Raw genomic sequence first — 22,259 nt, forward strand, 5'->3', positions numbered from 1 at the left:
TTCAGAGTGAAAAACTAAAAACGCAGTTTTACTATATTTGTTTCATAACGGGTGATTTTTTAAGAGCTTGATAACTTTTTTTTAAAAAAAAACGCATAAAATTTGCAAAATCTCATCGGTTCTTTATTTGAAACGTTAGATTGGTCCATGACATTTACTTTTTGAAGATAATTTCATTTAAATGTTGACCGCGGCTGCGTCTTAGGTGGTCCATTCGGAAAGTCCAATTTTGGGCAACTTTTTCGAGCATTTCGGCCGGAATAGCCCGAATTTCTTCGGAAATGTTGTCTTCCAAAGCTGGAATAGTTGCTGGCTTATTTCTGTAGACTTTAGACTTGACGTAGCCCCACAAAAAATAGTCTAAAGGCGTCAAATCGCATGATCTTGGTGGCCAACTTACCGGTCCATTTCTTGAGATGAATTGTTCTCCGAAGTTTTCCCTCAAAATGGCCATAGAATCGCGAGCTGTGTGGCATGTAGCGCCATCTTGTTGAAACCACATGTCAACCAAGTTCAGTTCTTCCATTTTTGGCAACAAAAAGTTTGTTAGCATCGAACGATAGCGATCGCCATTCACCGTAACGTTGCGTCCAACAGCATCTTTGAAAAAATACGGTCCAATGATTCCACCAGCGTACAAACCACACCAAACAGTGCATTTTTCGGGATGCATGGGCAGTTCTTGAACGGCTTCTGGTTGCTCTTCACTCCAAATGCGGCAATTTTGCTTATTTACGAAGCCATTCAACCAGAAATGAGCCTCATCGCTGAACAAAATTTGTCGATAAAAAAGCGGATTTTCTGCCAACTGATTTTGGTAATAAAATTCAATGATTTGCAAGCGTTGCTCGTTAGTAAGTCTATTCATGATGAAATGTCAAAGCATACTGAGCATCTTTCTCTTTGACACCATGTCTGAAATCCCACGTGATCTGTCAAATACTAATGCATGAAAATCCTAACCTCAAAAAAATCACCCGTTAGTTTCGTGAGTATATCGATTTTTTTTGTGTGTTTTGAATTTTTTTTTTTTGTTTTTGTCGCACGGGTAATATATTAACACAATCCGACTTTAGATTACAAAGCGAATTGGGTATTAAATAAATGAAATGTGTTTTCTAATGAAATTTTGTGAATGAAGGTTTACTCATAATATAAAATGATTCATAATGCTTATCTTATGGTTGGTATTCACCATTTTCTATGTGTACGAGTATATACATACATACATATGTCCATATCGTATTTGGGATGCTTCGAATGTCATATTTTTCACATTCGCGAATGCGAATGCGATTGTTAAGAATAAAATTAAAAAAGCTATAATCAACTTAAGTCATCATTATTAGAACATTGAACGAGTGCTTAACCTATACAGTCTTTTAATCTAGTTGTAAAGTTCAAAAAAAAGTAATTTTGCTGCCTTTTCTCCCATGAGGCGATTTCTTAGAGGTTCGTATATTAGGCCGGCTGCACTGAACAATTGCTCACTTGGAACGCTGGCGGGTGGAGCGCTTAAATATTCGCGGGCCAGAACTGTCAATTTGTCGTATTTTAGTTTAGTTTTCCACCAATCAAGAGGATTTTAACCGATATGAGCTCGTTTTCTTTGAGATAGGCCTTCAATTGAGCTTTAGTTTCACATTTTTTATTGTCTCCAGATTTTATATCCGAGCTTTCGCTTTAGCTGGAGGAATCTTAAATTATTTCAGGGTGGGTTATAAGACGTTTAGCAGTACTTGTTGAGGGCCCATCAATGTTGCTTGATATAATACTTAACTGTTAAGCGCCTGCAGCTAAAAGCCGATTATTGTCCGCACCCTGGTTAGACAGACTTAGACCCATTTCAACAATATTAGAGTGTACTCTCTGCCCATGTACACATTCGCATTCCCAAAACATTCGTATCATTTTATGCGAATGCGAATGTCGAATGCGCATGTGTAAAATGATGCGAATCATTCGCATAACGAATGCGAATGCAAATATTCGCAACATCCCTGATAATGTATGTATGTAGATATATTGCGCGCGCGAGGTAATAAGTAAAGTCGAAACATTATACATAATCAATTTTTTCTTATTTGCCTTAACTCATTCCATGTGGATGGAAGACCAATAAAGCAATACACTCACTCAACAGACGACCTTGCGCAGCGCTGTCGCATACGTTTATTTTTAACCGACTTCAAGAAACGGAGGAGGTTGTCAGTTCGTCGGAATATTTTATTTTTTATTTTATTGTTGTTTTTTTGCTTAAAAATTACTTTTTTAGCGCACACATGAAACATCAACAAATTTTGGAAAGCTAAACTTACACAAAAAACTAAACTCTACGTATGGAACAAAACATCTGACTGGTACAAATCTGACAATCCGAACAAAACTAACTTAACACATTTCCCAAACATTAATCTACATCTATCTCTAACACGATTCGAGCTGAGAAAATACATACATACGATGACGACTCGGACACACAAGACTTACACACCAGAACTGAATAGATAAATACATCGCAAACTCATGTCCTCACTGGATCCACAATCAATATCCTCCTTAACTGACGGTCCTTCGACTACTTCAGAACAAAGACCTTTCAAAACCAAAATCCATTTAAGGACCTTTCAGATCCTTCCACACAAAACACAGAATTAATTATTGAATATTTAAAAATTGCACAACTGTATTTCTTAATATGAATACTTAATAAAAAAGGAACAGCACAGCGCCTTCGTCTTTGTCTGCAGGCTGTATCGGAGACGTGGTATGGTAAGAGCACATCCAAGTCAAAAACGAAAGCACACTTTAAGAAAAAATATCGATAACAAAAGCGATAATAATATCGATAGCAAAATCGATAACAAAATCGATAAAAATATCGATAACAAAATCGATAAAAATATCCATAATAAAATCGATTGCAAAATCTATAAAAAAATTATTATAAAATCGATAACAATATCGATTAAAATATCGATAACAAAATCTATAAAAAATATCGATTATATCGATAAGTTCCGAAAACATCGATTTTAAAGTCAATAACAATATCGATAAAAATTTCGATAACAAAATCGATAAAAAATATCGATAACAAAACCGATAAAATATCGATTATTATATCGATAAGTCCTGAGAATTCCGAAAATCTCTAACATCCCGAAATAGTCCCCAGATTGAGTCTATGTCTATATCCTTTTCTCTATAATTACCTTTATTTTAATCTTTCTTCCTCTAGCTGCATCTTTACTTTCATCGGTATCCTCATCCTCATATTTTTCTTTATATTTATCTTTGTTTTTACTTTTATGTTTATCATATTCTTCATCCACATATTCCCCTCCACCTTTGCCTTCTATAAATAATGCACCATCTGTTACTCAAAATCCGAAATACCTACATACATACGCACACATACTTTTTGTCTCCTTCTCTCACTTCCAGCGCATGCACGTATTTGCAAAATGATGAAGTGATTTTGTATGGAAAATCATTTATACCCATATAATTGAATAAAATAAGCATGCTTAGAAAGTATCAACCAATACTTCCCATCAAGGCGAATTTATACAAGGTGGTGTTGATGGCGAATTTCGATTTTCGCCGAGGTACGTCTTAATGTCAAAATGATGTGTTTGTTGTAAAATGAATTCGCCTTGTTTACAACAAACACATCACTTTGACATTCAGTAGTACCGCGGCGAAAATTTAATTCGCCATCAAAACCACCTTGTAATAAATTTGCCTTGCTTCCCATATACCAAACGAAATGAAAAAACTTGATTTTTCGATTAAAAAAACAAAATCTATCGAGCGGTTTTCGAGAATTTTGGATATAAAAAAAAAATTTTGTAATTTTTTCAACAATTCTTTGCCTTAAAATACTCGATATTTGTTGAATTCATATAAAATTTGTACTGCTCCAAAGAACCTATATCCCGATGAAAGTTATATGTATCTGCAAATCATAAGTTGCTAGAGCACTTTAAAGGTTCAAAATTGACCCCGAAATAAGCCAATATTTACCGTTGTTTCTACAGCAGACACCGAATTGGTTACAGAAATGTATCTGTCGATAGGTTTGGAATTTTGTCTTTGAAACGCCACCCACACCTTTCTTTGAAACCGTTTCACTAGTTGTCGTGCAATAAGCGTTTTCGTGAAGTTCTAAAAATTACAACTACAACATTTGAGCATAGCCTCCATATCGAAACAAGAACAAAACAAAAAATGTTAACTAAGAAGTTAGCTTAAGGTATTTGTAGCCATAGCTCTAAGTTCTTAACTTGTAATTTTAATTATAAGTTACAGCTGTTAGTAAATAAATAAATAAATAAATAAAATACACACATATGTATGTACACATGTATGTATGTATGTATGTACTACATACATTAATGTAGCGTTTCTAAAATTTACCGTTATATGAAAAGACGTAATTTTAGTCCGATTTCAATAATAATAATAATAATAATAATAATGTATATACATACGTTTGTTGATTGTTACAGAACACTTTGTAATCGAAAAATGTTGACATTTTATTAACAAAAACTGAGGCCTTAGTTAAATATTACAAAATTTTTATTACCAGCAAAGAACAGGCCTAATAAAGTATACACAGAATATACTTAGCAACTACTTAACAATTTTGCATACATATTTACATACATTATATATATATATATAATCGATCAACAAAAATTAAACAAAAGCACTAATGAAGCATATATGCTACTTATGAACTGTGTGTTTGGTAAAAAAGAAAGCTTAACGCGGAAAAGCTTTTTTTCCCAATTTGGACAATGGGAAGGCATATTTTTTTAATGAATGCCCTCGCACTAACTCATAAACACACAAAATAAAAATCTAAATAATTAGGGGTATTCTCTGAGTCTTGCAAAGCCCTTGCATGGTTCACAGATTGCACGGATTGCACGGTAAAAACCGGTTTTCGTATGGGACAGCTTTGCAAACCGTGCAATCCGTGCACCGTGCAAGGGCTTTGCAAGACTCAGAGAATACCCCTATTGTTAAAGACATGCATCGGCTTTAGTTGATGCAACTTGCACTAAAACGCGAAGAAAACTGCTGAAATAGTTAATAGTTAGCATCTGCAAAAAATATTGGTTGGGCCGGGAACCCAAGATTTGTTTTATTATATTCGAATAGCGTTTCAATACTCTGCAGCCATGTCTGCCAGCGTTTCAAAGGAGAAAATTACATATTATTTATGTTAACGAATTAGATTTGCCATCTCAGTTTCCAGATGCTTAGCGCATAGAGGATATAGAAACGATAACGCAGTTTAGATTCATTTTAAAACGGATTTGGCTGCAAATGCCTCAGAAATACATAGATATAGATAGAAAGTCGGATCTAAGTTGCGAGGCTAGAATTGGTCAAGTTACTTATTAAAAATTTTTAAATGTTTAAATTCAATTGATAAAAAGTAGTTTTGTTCTGCTATGTTGAGCGATAATTTATTGCCGCCTGCACGCTTTTACCAAACACACTCTACTTGATATTTAACGATAAATTAAATTAAATTTATAAATACATAAATAAAATGCGCAATAAAAGCAAAAACGACAAAATGAATATTTAAATAAACAAACTCACGATGCTCACAACCTGTTCATTCTGAAAAAGAAAAGAAAAAAGAAAAAATAAAAATGCAGTAGTGAAATTTTCATTTGTTTATTTTATTTTTTTTTTGTTATGAAAGCAGTGGTGTAGCAAAAAATTATGAGAAATAAATTTTAAGTGCGATTTAAGTAAACATCGTGGTACAATAATTACAGGTATTGTCTTCCCAGAGAGCGCACATTCTGCCTTATTTAAAAAAAAAAAAAAAAAAAAAAAAAACTGCTGGGGGAAAGGGATATTTCCATACCCCATATACCATATACGTACATATGTATTTGCTTAGTAAATAAATTCAAAATTTGTATGGCTAGTTTCATTTCAAACGTTTTTCTTTTGTTTTGAAAAATTATAAAAATTAAATTGAGCGAAAACAAAAAGCAAAGCCAAATAAAAATAAAATAATCAGCATTGAACTGGGAAGATAATACCTGTGAATAATTAAATGTACCATGAGTAAACATAGAGAAAAACAATTGGCGCTACGAATACTTTAGAAGATTTGGAAAAAAGGTTGGTTGCATTTTCATATTAAAAAAATAATGTTTACCAAATAAATTTTAATAACTTTAAAAACATGAACAAGCTTGTATGGATTCAATTATTACGTGTAGTATGTAGAATCGTATGTACATACATATACATATCTTTAAACATCTCCGTTTTCTTTATTTATCTACAAGTATGTTGCTGCCAGATTATTTTTAATATTGTAATTAAAAAGCAATTTACAAAAAAATCTTGTCTGGTTCACTTCCTTGCATTGTCCATTAATTTTATTACTCACAAGAAAAAGTTTATAAGTTGTTGTACATACATATATGTATTTATCAATGTATATATACCATCTTATTAAAATCAAATTGGGGATATCTGACGAATTTTTGTATGGTGGTTAACCACCTTTTGAATACATTGAAGCTAGTCGTAGTAAGGAATGAAAAACTTGATTTGACTAGATCAAAGCGCATTTTAAGTTATTTGGAAACGATAACATTTTCTCAGTAGCTTTTGAAGTGGAATCCGTATACCGGTGTATTTTTTATTCAGCTTACAACAATAAAATACACCAAAGAATAATAAGAATCTTTAACTGATAACCTAATAAACACGATCACGGTTGCCACTGTTGGTTTGTTTCCAACCAAACTTGGTTGTTTTTCTTTTCTTTTTCGAATTTGGTTGTTTGGTAGTTTTTTCTTTTATTTCGGTGCTTTTTTTAATTAGAGTGTCAAAAATTAATAAATAAATTTTTAAAATTCTTATTTTCATTGTAACATCCCAGCCAGCAAAATATCCGGAAATGTATCCAAAAATGGAAACCATTTCGTACAAAACCCTGATGTTTCATCCGTTTTCCGATTCCGTTTTCGGTCGTTTTTCGGATCCTTTCTCCCACTAAAGTCTTCATCGGAAACATATGTAGAGAAAACTATCGAAAATGGCTGTGAAACGGATGCGCTTTCCTGAAATTTGTCTGATTAAATTTTTCGTTCAAAACGATTTCATTCCGAACTTCACTGAAACATTTTCATAGTTACAAGAAACTAAACAAAAAACAATTTTAAGATTCAGGAATTATTTCAGTTTTAATAAATACATTTACTACATATCTACATATGTATAATTTTAATGTGTTGCTTTTGACGGCATTCGGACCTGGAACCTCCTGAAAGCTAACAAATAAGAGCACACACCTCTGCACACTCTGCTACTGGCGAATACGTATACATGTTTTCAAAAACTCAGTGTGAGCATATATTTTAAAATTATTGTTTAAAAATAACATTTTTTGGATACAAAAACAAATTTGGTTGTTTGTTTTTCAATTAGGTTGTTTTTTTTTTCAAATTTTGGTTGGTTATTTTTTTAACAAGTGGCAACCGTGACTACGATTTCCACTAGGGGATGCTAAGGAATATTCTATTATCTAATAATAAATATATGTACGTACATATTTACGTATATACTACATTTGTATATATGTATATGCACACAACTGTTATTTTGTGTGACTATTTCAGAGCAAACGAAAAAAAAACATGTAACGTTTTAAGATATTTAGTACAAACAGACATACATATCGTCGGTTAAAGTACAAAACCGCGTATCAACAAAATGCAAAACCGCGTATGTGAAGTGGTAGAAATTATTTTCTAGAGAGTAAAAACACTCTTATTTCAAAATGGTTCTCTTTTCCAAAAAAGCAATCGCTTTTCCAGCTGGCTTATTTCAGACGAATGGATAAGGATTAAGTCAACAGCTTGTGTGAGCAAATCCAATTTTTGGCAGCAAATGTCAGTTACGCGGTTTTGTAGTTTAAACGACGATATGTATGTAAACATTAATTCTCTAGATTAACTTTAGTAATTTATTTAGTTAGAAGTCAGTTATTTCATAAAAGACTTACTACTTTGTGCTTATACTGAATTCATATATACATATGTTTATGTAAGACTCCATAGGGACAGGGTTGCCCTTAACCATCCAAGTATTATAAAATTAACAAATCAATTTACAACAAAAAAATTTATTTGAGTTTCATTAAGACGAAAAGCTTTTTAAATGCTTCATTTTAGAAGACTGCTTTAGTTAAAACAAGTAATTTTTAAGCAAAAAACAAAACCGACTTCAATTCTCATATAAAAATTTAAGAGTAGGTACCGTTAATTTCTTCAAGATCCCATTATCGGATCTAGGCCAAATTAGAATGGGGGACGACAACCTCTGAGGTACCGCCTTTCCTTAAAAAAAAAGTATTATAGAAATCGGTTAACGTGGTTCAAAGTTATGCGGCAACATACCCAAAAAAATATTCCGACGAATTGATATGGTAAGCAGAGCGCTCTTCCACACCGCAGGGCCAGGGTTCAAGCCCTGGTCAAAGCAACATCTTTGCTCTTTAAACGACGATAGAAGGGACAGTAGACTTACGATAATCATGCGACGATAACAAGAAAAAACTAATATATACATATATATGTATGTATGTCAAAACGAATCTAAAAGGGAATTAGCTAAAAGCGTTATGTATGCCTGCCTGCTCATACTTACATATGTAAGCTAACGGCTGACGAAAATCAACGGCTAACGAAATCAATAAAATTCTTAATATCTGATCTACTAGGCTTCTATCTAAGTATATGTACATGTACATATGTATTTATGTAGGTACATACTTTAGGGTGGCTCTTATTTTTCAGTGAGTTTCGTTGCACAAAAACTATTTAGTCAATGCAAAATTTTAACTTAATAAGATAAACATAAAGAGTACTCGATCCCTAAAATTGAAATAAATCAAATTTTTTATACTAGGTTTACCTACATATAAATAGATTATCCTCATTTTCGAGCTTAACTCGCTAATCTGTAATTAGAAAAAGAGATTCGCCATACAAAATTCGTCCCTCTTTAATCTGTTATTATTAAAAAATCTCAGATTAAACCGACAACTTTTCGGTGTCCAACCTAGTATTATCGGTTACTTTTGCGAAGAAGAGGAGAAATGCCAAATGTAAAAGTAAACAAAAATGGACGCTATCAAGGAAAAAACGTTTGTAAAGGTATTTTTAATAAAATATTAAGTTAAAATATACAGTCAGCGTCAAAAATATTAATACCCTGACGACTTTCTTATTTTATATTTTCCATACCAATTTTTTTTATTTTGTTATAAAAATATAATTCAATCTACAGCAGAAACCAGAAGAACCGATTTCATTCAATTTCATATCGAACTCGGGAAAATTCAAGAAATACCAAAAAAATTTCCATCAAAATTTTCAACTTTTCAATTCGATTTCTTAGCATTTGACATTTTGAGTACGCAGTTTTGTAGCCCATTAAATTTTAATATAATAAGGCGCAACTTTCAAGCCTTTAAAAATTATCGTTGATTTTTGAGAATTACGAAAAGTTTGTTTTCCTTTTCTAATAATGTTCCCGAGCGCTAACAATACGATACATTTCAACGGCAGCCGAGCAAAAACCAAACGAATCGTTTGTTCTTTTGCTCACTTGCATGGTTTCGATTGTGGTAAAGGTACTCATCTTTAATGTGACCAACTATTTCATAGCTCAAAGAAGTACAGGCTAGGTTGGATTAAGTTAACGCCGCGAGTTGATTATAAATTTTCGAATCCGGCTAATTTCGATCCCTCAGGAGCTCAGTGTTTGTTCAGAATTGCGGGCAAAAATGCTTCCATCTTAGTCTCGCGAAGCTTGGACAGTCTAAAAGAAAGTGTGGAGATTCACTTCATTTTCCTCTTGACAGCTGACACAAAATGATCAGCCGAAATTCTTAGTCTCACCGCATGAATACCAACTGCACAATGGCCTGTCAGAACACCCATCACCAGCCCTTGAGAGGTAACGTGTTTTAAAGTGTCCTATGAAAACATTTGCTGTAGCAGAGAAAATTTTTCTTTCCGGTTTACCTGAGCCTAATAGCAGCTCGTGCTGCGACAATTCTGTCTGCAATATCCTCAGGCACAATATTAGGATTCTACGACAGCCGCCGTTGATTGCCCACCTAGTTACGAGTGATTTGAATCGGTTGTGTTTCCTTACCTTCTATGAGCGAAACTAAACGATATCGATACGTTTGCTATTGTTTGTTTTAGTTCTCTGCGCGAGGTACCACCTCTCCGATGAAAACAGAACGAGGTCCAAAGTTATGCGGTAACATACATAATAAAAAATTAAATATATTCCGACGAACTGATAACCTTCTTCTTTTTGCGAAGTCGGTTAAAAAAAATGGGACGTGAATGAGTTTTTTTTTTGCACGGAAATAAAAAAGAATGGGAAAATACCTTTCAACTGAGACCCCATAAGTCTAAATCAGAACGGTTCTGGCCGGGTTATTCAAGTTTTTCGTAAATCAATCTTTGAAAAAGGTTAAAAACCAGCATCGAAAATTTCATTATTACGATTCCGTCGAAAATATTTTTAAATGTTTGTATGCAGATTTTTTAAGCTTAATCTGTTAAAAACCACAACTTTTTTTTGGTGATGCAGTATAATGTACATACATACATACATATATGAAACTATCAACAAGAACATACATTTGTAAATAAAAGCATGGCACCTAAAGCACTCAAGTATACTACAAGCAAGAATAAAATTTAATTAGATATCACCTACTTAATCAGTTCACATAATTGAACCAAAACGTACGACAATGTATGTAAAAATGTGTGATAAAAAACACAAGCGTCCAATGTTGTTTTCACGCGTGCGATTTATTGATTGTAGTGTGACTTGCCAAAAAGGAGAAAGAAAATAAAAACAATTGCGAAGCATAATGTCAATGACCAATTTATGTACATTCTAGAGCGACTTGCATATATTACATTCATATGTATGTACATTAGGGTGGTCCAAAAAAAAAAACTAAAATCGGAATTTTAATGTCTCACCCCCTACGATTGATCTATAGCGAAAAAAAGTATACCCCTCCGTATGAGCAAGCAAGATAAGCAGATCTGCTACGTAGAGTTTGTAAATTAAGAAGCGCACAACGTGACTCATATAAGGGAATAGGTTCACTAAAATTCAGGGAACGTAAAGCAAATTTTATAAATGACGCCTCTCGCTCCCTTCCCTTTCGTTTCGACAAAAATTACGTACGAAAAGATGTAGTAAAATCTTATTTTGACACACAACAACAAAAACATAAAAACATGAGATAATGAGATCATTACAACGTACACGAACAAAACAAACAACTTATCACAACTAAAGCACAGAGAATTTTTCACAATGCATGCACATTTTTTTGTTTTTTATAAAAATGCCGTTTATACTAAATACATCAAAAAACATAAAAATACAATTTCTAAACTTTGTGCGAAACTCGGAAAATGCAATAAATTTGCATGCAAATTTGCAACTTTCTAATCAGACTTTTTATAAAAATTTTGAAAATAAAGTTTTGCAGTACATAAAAATTTAGTTTTTTGGTATTGTTTTTACTGAGAGTTTCTTTCATACAAACTATGTTCGACAATTTTTTTTTTTTGTATGGAAGACACTGTCAGCAAAAAATACATAACTGCAAAAAATCAACGAAATTTTCTGGTAACTACAGACTTGCACTTTAATAATTGGCTCAAAAGCTACATTTTCAAAATTTTTCTAAAAGATCTGATTGGAAATTGTGATCGGATGAAAGAGTTTCCGAGCCAATAATATTGTACGGAACTGTACTCTAATTTTGTACGGAAAAGTACTCTAGGTTTCATGAAAGAAAAAATATTTAAGCACAAGATAACATTAAAATATCAGTCATTTCTTTCATTGCTGTGAACTTGTTTCAAAAACTTCTGGCTTTTGCTTAATATAATTGTAAAACTCTGCGCATGTCATTTAAACGTATTTATGTAGGTACTTATATTAATCATCAACTATTGCTAGTGCAAAACGTGCGAAATTAAAAAAAAATATATGTACGCATATGAAAGAGCACCAACCCAACTCGTAATAGATTTAAGTATACAAGTTTTAGTATTTAGTACAGAAATATTCAATTCAAATACGCCAATATTAAAATGAAGCGCTATGCACTTAACGGATGCTTTTTCATAATTAAGTTAAAAAAAAAAATATTTAAATTCCATGCTGCCTGTAATGGGCAGGGTTCTACCCTGACCCTCTGGAAATTAAAAAAATTGTGGCAAGCAGCTCCGCGCACTCAGCTACAGCCAGACATACATACATATAAATGTGCAATCAGATGTTCAGTTTGATTCAACACCACGCATGGTGGTATGAAAGTACTACATATTTTTATTTCCCCCAGTAAATTCATAACATTTTTCTTAATATTACAACACGTTTTTTCTCTTTCATTTAAATTTTGTGCAATCAAATCGAAAACCGGGACACTTAAACGAAACCCGGGACATTTTAAGGTAGGACCGGGACGCCGGGACAAATAGTCTAAAACCGGGACATGTCCGGCAAAACCGGGACGTCTGGCAGCCCTACCCTTGTGGTCAGCTAATTAAGTTTAGTAACATTTTGACCAGTTTTGGCTACTTTTCTTTTGCTTATTTGACGTTTATTATTTTGAAAGTCTAGCACATAATATAACCCCAGGCACCATATAGTAAATCCACATTTCAAACTTTGTCCCAAATATAACGAAAAAATTTCCATACTTTTTATTCAGAATTTTTAAAATTTTCGATTTTTAACAAGAGCTCTAAAGAAAACGCACAACAACGTCAGCTAAAATAAAAATGTTAAAAATCATCGCGATTTTCTAGCGTCTTGAAACATCCACTTTATCATTTTAAAATTTGATGAGCTATAAAACTGCATTCCTAAAAAAATCCGATTTAACTGTTTGAAATTTTTGCATGTTATCGGTAAAGTTTGTTGTTCGGAAGGTCTGTTTATTGATGGCTGGAAGCGTACTTTAATCACGCCAGTCTTCAAAACAGTCAATAAATGCGATCTGTCCAAACCAACATGGATTTGTATCTTGTCGATCCACGGTGACAAATCTGGCAGTTTTTACGGAAGATTATTTTTCAACTGTCCGTAATGGCTTTCAACTGGATGTGATTAATACAGATTTTTCGAAAGCCTTCGACAAAATTTCCCATAATATCTTATTGATCAAGTAAGAATTTTCAGAAATCCACTCAGGCTTCCTGGAGTGGATCAGGTCTTACCTGCGCTTGAGAACTAGCACGGTGACTATTGATGCTGTTTCATCCAAGCTATTTATTGCTCTCTCAGGCGTTGCTCAGGGAAGCATCTTAGGTCCATTATTTTTTATTATTTTTATTAATGACATCAGCACCTGTCTTTGAAATGTTAGGTTTTTTCTGTTTGCTGATGATTTGAAAATCTATTCTGAAATCAGTTGCTCACGTGACTCGGCCGCACTTCAATCGCAGCTTAACAGGTTTTACACGTGGTGTGTTCAAGAATCGGCTACCTTTAACATCAATAAATGTTATTCTAAATTAAAAGCACCTCTTGCAACATCTTACTTACTCCATCGCAAATATTGTCCTTGGGTATTTAAATATACGCTTTGCCTTACGTTCGTTAAATTTGACAAACATGTAAATGCTACTTTTTTGCATGCACTCGTATGTATCATATATGTATTAGAACGCATCAGAAAAGTAGCATTTGCATATGGAAATACATATCGTGTAACTGGGCTCTGAACCATTACCTTCTTATGTCTCCCGTTGTCGGCTAATTAGTTTACCTACTCTGCATTATCGGAGAACTTCTCATGCTATCTCGTTTTTTTGAGTATTGTGGCGGGAAAAATTGATTGTCTGTGCTTACTTGAGAGAATCCATTTTTATGTTCCGAGCCGTATATTGCGTCGCTTGAATGCAGTGAAAATATTCAGCAATTCAGCTATGAAGATTTGTGGAAATTCCTGTATTGCATATTTCACGGGGCAATATTTTGTTACCAGCTTATGAGATGGTAACCAAATTCACCGGTTACAAGAGAGCACAGAATGTGAAAAAGGTTTAAAAATTGACAGACACTTTCATTACCGGTTACAAAATTTATGTTGCCAGCGCAGAATAGACCTGTTAACGTCATGTACGTCACAAGCAAGAATGATAGAATACAAGATTGCGCCAATCGAGCTGAGAGCAGCTGGTCGTGACGTCAATAAATACCAGAATGAGAGAGCAAGACGAACTCGACAAGAAAAAGAGGAAGCATCGGCCAAAAGGCAGTATTGCCAAGTTTTGAATTTGAAAAAGCACCAAATTTTTATTGGTGTATTTTATAGACTTTATATGCATACATAATTTTATTGTAAGGATGCCGATTCAAATTAATAAAAATCAATGTTTCTTGCACGACGATTGATTTCTACTGGCATGATTGAAGGTGCTGCCACATATTTTGTTGTCGCTTATGATTGTCACGTGGCCATGATTTTGTTTAAATTGTTGTAAAGTTGCTTACCACACTTACGATTGCTATAAATTTTGCTTCCATTTTTTAAGATTTTCTAATTTGGTGTCTTGAAACTAAAAACAAAAGCACCAAAAACGCGTCAAGCGCCAAACTCAAAAATTTTCGCGTTTTGAATACCCACTAAATTTGGTGCGAAAAGCATTAAGTTGGCAACAGTGAATGTAAACAAAAGTATTTTATGACGTCAGCGATTAGGTGGATGCTGTCAAATCGACGAAGAGAGGGTTAGCGGTCCGCGAATGGCGCGACCTTTATTTTCTGGATCGTGCGTCACAAGCATAATTAAGACAAGAGAGGCAGGTGATAAGTAATATATGCATATACATACACAAGTATGTATATTAGGGTGTTCCAAAAATGCATGCAAAATAGTAAAGTCGGAATTTTTATGCTCTCAGTTCTATATCGAAAAAAGTATACCCCTATTTTTTATTTTGAAATCAAAAAATATTTAGAGGTCGCTCAAAGCGCTGAAAGTTTTCCATGTATTTTGTATGGCGAAAAAATAACTTTTCGTGGAAATGGTATGGAATTCTTGAAAATCAATATTTTTCGATCGGAAGACTCTGTTTCTCTTCAACAGATGCCCAATAATAAAACCCAATTATTTTGAGAGCGTTAAAATTCCGACTTTACTTATTTTGGACCACCCTAATTTATGTACATACTAGGGATGTTTCGAATGTCATATTATTCACATTCGCGGATGCGAATTTTCGGAATGCGAATCTGTGAATGCGAATGCGAATGTTAAGGATAACATCAAAAAAGCTATAATCAACTTAAGTCATCGTTTTTATTACTTAAAAATTTTGTAAATTATTAAAACATTGAACGAGTGCTTAACCTATACAGTGTTTTGTAGCCCAATCTGTATCGGTGACAAAAATATTTTACTGACAAATTTAAACTTTTTCATATATTTTTCCGTAAGAAAAGCTGTGACAATAATTTGTCACTGATACAGAATAGAGCCGTAAATCTAGTAGTCAAAGTTCAAAAGGGGCATATTATATTTAAAAAAAATAATAATTTTGCTGCCTTTTCTCCCATGAGGTATTTTCTTAGAGGCTCGTATATAAGGCTGGCAGCACTAAGAAATTGCTTGTTGTTATTGTTGTAGCGGCTACAACAACCCCGCCCAGATCGGTCCCTCAATCGTTGTCGTCAAGCTCTACTAACGCCAGTCCTACGAAGCGTGCAGCCTCGACGGTGTCTGTCCAAAAGGACAGGGGCGTTAGCGTGGTGGGATTTAGAGGGCATACGAAGAGATGCTGTGAGTCATGGGGCGCGCATTCATTTGGGATATCTTTGCTTAGTCTGCTTAGGTATGAGTTCAGCCTGCTGCAGTAACCAGAGCGCAGTTGGGCTATTGTGGTCCGAGTCTGCCGAGGCAGACGAAGTTCTGTCTCGTCCACGTCTGGTGGTTGTGTGCCCAGAACGGCAATTGCTCAGTTGGAACGCTGTAGGGTGGAGCGCTTAATTATTTGCGGGCCAGATCTGTCGTATTTTAGTTTAGTTTTCCACCAATCGAGAAGATTTTCACCGAGATGATCTCGTTTTTCTTTAACACGTTCGCTACCAGGCGTCACATATATGTGTCAGCTGGGTATTCACGTGGGACCGCCGACACAAATGTGTGACGCCAGTCAACTTAATTAAATTATACCTCCATTCACCGCCGTCTGCGATAGCGGGTTGTTGGATACAGTATGGTTTATAGGAAGGTCTGACACACGTTTGTGACAAGTGGTCTCGGGATTACAGCTACCTGTAAAGATTAAGGCTATATTTTTTTACAGTGCACGTGTGAAAGTCTTTACCTACTTTAAGAGAGAAAATATTAGCTTCACAGTGAAATAATTACTCAGAGGACGGTAAGACATATATTTAGACTTGTTTGAACATAATAAATTTGAGCATAAAGGCCAAGTATTGAGCCATTTTATGTAAGCTTTGTATTTTTGAATAAAACTGAATTATGCCGAATTTCCACTAGGCATTGAAATGGCGAAAAATTTATGACATTAAAAAAAATGCGATGTAAGATCGGCCATTTATTATTTATAACAGGATTTTCGTAATTTTATTTGTTAAACTAGGGGAACATTGGATAATCTTTATCATATGCACAGCTATGGATTTTACAAAAGAAATAACTTTAGAGGATATAAACTATAATATTTACCATATTTGTATACAATTATACAGACTATTATGGGTACTACTGAGGGGAAGTTGTTAATTAAAATATTGTTTTATATTTAATAAACAAATTACTCGATTATGACGTTAAAATTATACTAATTTCGTAAAAATCGGTTATGTTGGGAAATAAGTGCATTTAAAATTTTGAATTTTCCACCGTATACATATACATATATTATAGTTGCGTTCTCCAACTTTTCTGGGTTAAAACCTGTAAAACTATCAAAAGGTAAAGGAAGCCAGAGACCCGAACGCTTTCTGGTAAATTCCAGTAAATTCTTGCAACTTCTTGTGAGTTATGGAACGCCACCAAATATTCGCAACATCTCTGGTACATATGTACTATGTTTTATCATATACATATGTATGTACATAAGTATTTGAATGCATACATATGCATGTGTATAGGCAAGAATTATAGAATACATTTGCTACATCGTGGTATATAGGGATATGTACTGTGTATTTGCAAAGTATATATCGACGACTCCAAACCATAATAGGCTAAGTCTGACTAAGTCTAAGCTGACTTAGCATGCTATGGTTTTGATGTGTAGATATGTACATATATATTTATCTTTATGTATATACATATGTACGTGCATACAAATTAACGAGCAGTGGTTATATCTATCATTGCAGAACTTTCCGCAACGTGGCATTGATGATAGAAAGGTATATATTTTGTTTTAAATAATAGTTAGCATTATCATTACGCACCTTCTCTGACATGACCATATTGTTGTCCTCGGTGCCATAAACAGTCTCAGCTCCAGGCTGAGGACCATGGTTGTTGAGCATTGTGTCGTCGTCCATTGTGACTGTCGATTATTTGTCGTTTAATTTAATTATTATTTTTTAAATTCTTGCAGTACTGTCTTCTTGCTTTTGCATACTTGATTTAATCGAAGGTAAACTACATACTGGCTATACGATGACGTGCCCAAACATATAAAATCGTGGTAGTAAAAATGTGTGGGCCAAGAAACGTGACGAAAAAGGCTATTCCAAACTTTGGTCTACTACTGTTATGACGTCGCCCTTTCCCACAACTACATAGCCTTCGGCCACACCACACAACGTCGATTTTTCAAACTTCACAGTAGTTCAACTTAACACCTTTATAGTGCTATTATTACAAAAGGATAGTTATATTTTATCATTATTCTTTGCACTTAATATATTTACGTGTTTGTTTTTTGCGATTTTCGTTTTCCTAATGATGAATGAATTTGAGTAGCGAAAAAACGCCCTCCTTCACCCCCAATTGTCTTTCCATTTGACTAGATTTATTACAATATTGCTATCACTATGAACTGCGCTTATCACATTTTTTTGCTCTCGAATTCACTTATTGAAATATTTATACATATTTGGAACAATTTTCATTTTTGCACCGTGATTCCGATTTCTATATGGTGCTGATCCCGTCTGATAAAACAATTGGCCACCGTGAAAATTTTCCAATTACCATTTTTGCGTTTGACATTCTCTGACATTTCTCCTTGTTTGACAGCTGGAGAAACCAGTATTGCATTTTCATTAAGCACGGGCAAGACCAAGGCGTATTCATATCCAACCAGGCCTTGAACCAACGACACAAGATCACGCAAGAACAAGAGAGTGTGAAAAAAGTCGATTTTTTGAGCAGGTTCTACGCCTCTTGTTTTACTGGAGAACGAAAGAAAAGTTAACAAAGCAGAGAAAACAACGGAAACCAAAATTAACTAATATTATTGTCACATACTTTAAACACACAATTTAGGTAAAATTATTCATTTAAACGCTTTAAAACATGTTGCTATGTTGTCTAGCTATTTTTTCAATGTTTGTGCTAGTGGGTATGTGTGTGGTCTATGTGTTTTGACAGCTGTTATCGATAAAAATTAGAGAAGACAACGATTTGTTCTTGATTCGCATGGGGATTGGATCTGAATCACCTACGAATGAAGTGATTCGCTCTCAAGATTTTGTTTGGCGCATTACGTGATTCGGTTCGTAACTGCGTAATCAGAATGGTGAGGCTGAGGTTGAACTCATACTTGAGCAGATTAGATGCAGATGTGCTGCGAAAAACCTTGCAATACTTGCAGATATCTCAGGAGGAAAAAAGTACTCATAGCATCGAATGAGATTAGTAATTAACCTAAAACTATGTTCACATATCAATATTATCTCAAACAAAGCTCGTTTTTTAATCACCCCGTTTACACAGGCAAATCTCAGATTATTAGCCGTCAAATTTGTTGTGCTTGTTATTCTCACATCTCAAGGAAAAGTTATGTTTCTTCTCTGTGGCACCGTGATCACGTTTTTCTGCTATAATAAGCAATATAAATATATTTTAACTTAACATTTTATTAAAAATGCCTTTACAAACCTCTTTTACTTGCTAGCGTACATTTTTGTTTACTTTTACATTTGGCGTTTCTCTTCTCTTTCGCAAAAACAATCGATAAAACTAGGATGGACACCGAAAAGTTATCGGTTAAATCTGAGATTATTTTATAATTACAGATTAACAAGGGACGAATTTTATATGGCTAATCTCTTGTTATAATTACAGATTAGGGTGTTAAGCTCGAAAATGAGGATAATCTACTTATATGTGAACCTAGTATTAATGTTATCTCAGCGCTATTATTCTGGCCTATGAGTAAGCAAGGTTATGCTCTTCAGTCCTTTCAACCTAAACTAATAATTTTTACATTACAAACCGTTTTGCATAGCAACACTATTTTTGTATTGGTCAACGTAAAAGTTCTTATTAGGCGTCGCGAAGCAAGCCAGGTATTTGCTAGTTCAAAAATAACTTTTCTAACGCCTTTTATTATAAAAGTTATACAAGTTCGGGTCCCTGACATAAAGAACAAACAAAATTAGCAGATATATCAAGATCTACTATAGATGATATCGACAAATTCATCAGGGAATCAAGATGGTGTTATTGCCGCAAAACGCGCTAATTGTATCATAGTAAGTTACTCTGAAGCACTACAACCAACCAACCAACCATGTATATACCCGGGTATGTATGTACGTGTTGTGTATAGATTGGCAATTTAAAAATTACGGGGAAAGTTTCCATTATGGCCGTTCGTTAAAGGGGTCCGTGGGTAACCATAGGGGGTCAGGGGTTGAATTTTTGTCAATAGCGGTTCATTCCCTCTCCAAAAAGGTGGGTTAGAAGTGCCACGCCCACCGCCCCTTTAACGAACGGCCATAAAGGAAAGCCAAACCAAAATCACTTACCACGCCCTTAAAATAGCAAGAAATAAAGTTTTTTGTTATTTTATAGTTATTTAGTATGCATTCAGATATCTGGAGGTTGAGTTCTTGAAAGTAATAGGAAAAATGTACATATGTGCTTTTGAAAACCACAAAACAAACTACGAAACATACCCGACTATGACGTATTGACACAAAGGTTAATGAGTAAAAAAGCTAAGTTAAATTATAAAATTAAAATAGTTGTTGTAACGCATTAAAATTCCCTAAACAGTTTTTGATGAATGATGCTGAAATCACTGTCCTTGGCCAGATATGAATGTGGGTTGTTCCGGTTACGTAGAACCAACTGTTGTGGGTACGATAAGGTTAAAGTAATTCAGAGCAGCTGTAGATATAAAAAAATTGGCAACAACTATTTCACTGTATTTTATTAGTCGAACTTAAAATCAGAGCTTTGGCTTTGTATTAAACCATATTTATGTGATTTTAGATTCTAAAAATTGCTTTCCAGATGCTTCACCAATCGCAGGTTTTACAGGATTTGCAGGAAATGCTGTTTTCTCCATTAATAAACCTTATGGAAGGTGGTCACCTGGAACGGCTTCCTGTAAAAACCTGCAAATCGTGAAGCATCTGGAACGCAACTATTAAAGGCAGAGTTTTTTAGCAATAGTTTCAAAACAGTCCGATCATAGAAATCGAAACGAACCTGCATAGTCCTGATCATTAGTTGCATTTTATGCTTTAATACAAAAAGAACGATTTTATTACATCATATCCACGATTAACAATAAATTAAAAGCATTTCATGGAAATGTTTTCGAATCGGAAGTTTTCGATATATGTATATACATAAGATGTTCTCGACCTCTAAAACTCCACTCGTAAAGTGGTTACAAAGCTAACATTAAGGGTCAGTTTTTCAGTGCACGGTTGTGCTAGTTTAAACTAATTAGCCAATCAAATATCAGCCAGCTCATTAAAAAACGCAGCTTACATGATCTAAGCTTAAGCTGACACTGAAAAACTGGCCCTGAAGCAATGCTATTTAAACTTAAAATACTCTGTGCCCACTTGATCCCCAGTGAAAAATGTAACTGAGTTTGTTACTCCTTGGATGCCATATGTCCCATTAAATTGCCAGTTAACTTTTCGATTTTCTTCAAATCGGGCATGTTTTCTGCTTTATATTGAATGCACTGCAAGTAAAATGGGAAATTACATATATTGGATATACTACATACATATTTGCCGTGTTCTAGGTACTTCACGATTTGCAGGTTTTTACAAGAAACTGTTCCCTTACGTCACCTTCCATAAGGTTTATTAAAGACGAAAACAGCTTTTCCTAAAAATCCTGAGGTACCTGGAACAGGCACTATATATATGTACAAACTTTGACGTTGTCAGTCATTTTCAGGAGGATGTGTCCTTTCGCATGGACGTATTTCATTGTGTATCGGCAGTTCTGCGGATTAGCCATGTACATGGACTCGGCGGCAATTTCAAAATCTTCCCAGTTTTTCGCAAACACCATTTTAAGAAGAGAACTTAAATGTTTTCTGCATAAATAAATTCTACAAAAATTAAATGTGGACAGCGGACACAGGTAAACGTCAAAACGTCACTTTTTGCTCAGATGTCACCAAGGCGAATTTGTACAAAGGAGGCAAGGCGAATTTATACAAGGTGATGTTGATGGCGAATTTAGATTTTCGCCGCGGTACTTGCCAAAATGATGTGTTTGTTGTAAACAAGGCGAATTCATTTTACAACAAACACATCATTTTGATATTAGGAAGTACCGCGGCGAAAATCTAAATTAGCCATCAACACCACCTTGTATAAATTTGACTTGGATGTCACTTTTGGCTGTCATAATGTTGCCGGCGTGACGACGCATATGAGATCCCGCACGTGTAGGCCACATAAACCAAAAATCCAAGATCACCTAATCAAAGAAGCAAGAAAAAAGTATATTTCTGAGCGTTTTTGACATCTGCCTAAGAATGAAAACAAAGAAAACGAAAAAGGCGCGGTGATTGGGTGCGATTAAATTAGTATTTATTATAAAATATACAAAGGGAAACTTGATGACAATTAGCAAAAAAAGTTCATAAAATATGGTTTTCATGATTGAAAGTGTTTTACAATCGCATATCATTACTACGGGTCGATTTTTCAATGCCAACGTT

At 34.3% G+C, this 22,259-nt stretch overlaps 2 protein-coding genes across 2 annotated transcripts; both read right to left on the reverse strand.

Moving 5' to 3' along the window:
- Positions 1-5,625: 5,625 nt before the first annotated feature.
- On the reverse strand, positions 5,626-18,800 carry LOC118748088 (JNK-interacting protein 3-like; the record flags this gene model as incomplete). The annotated part of the gene is given in 3 exon segments (XM_036482392.1): positions 5,626-5,646; positions 17,554-17,962; positions 18,022-18,800. Coding segments are annotated over 2 exon segments (117 nt in total), but the record flags the coding sequence as incomplete, so codon positions are not given.
- Positions 18,801-20,474: 1,674 nt separating this feature from the next.
- On the reverse strand, positions 20,475-21,731 carry LOC118748093 (signal recognition particle 9 kDa protein). The gene is made up of 2 exons (XM_036482396.1): positions 21,461-21,731; positions 20,475-21,263 (listed from the first exon to the last, which is right to left on the reverse strand). Exons 1-2 carry the CDS (start codon positions 21,599-21,601, stop codon positions 21,171-21,173), a joined length of 234 nt encoding a protein of 77 aa, XP_036338289.1. The 5' UTR covers positions 21,602-21,731; the 3' UTR covers positions 20,475-21,170.
- Positions 21,732-22,259: the final 528 nt, after the last annotated feature.

This window comes from Rhagoletis pomonella, unplaced genomic scaffold, assembly GCF_013731165.1.
Source record: "Rhagoletis pomonella isolate Grant_MI unplaced genomic scaffold, Rhpom_1.0 Rhpom_scaffold_00012, whole genome shotgun sequence".
NCBI classification, from domain to species: Eukaryota; Metazoa; Arthropoda; class Insecta; order Diptera; family Tephritidae; genus Rhagoletis; species Rhagoletis pomonella.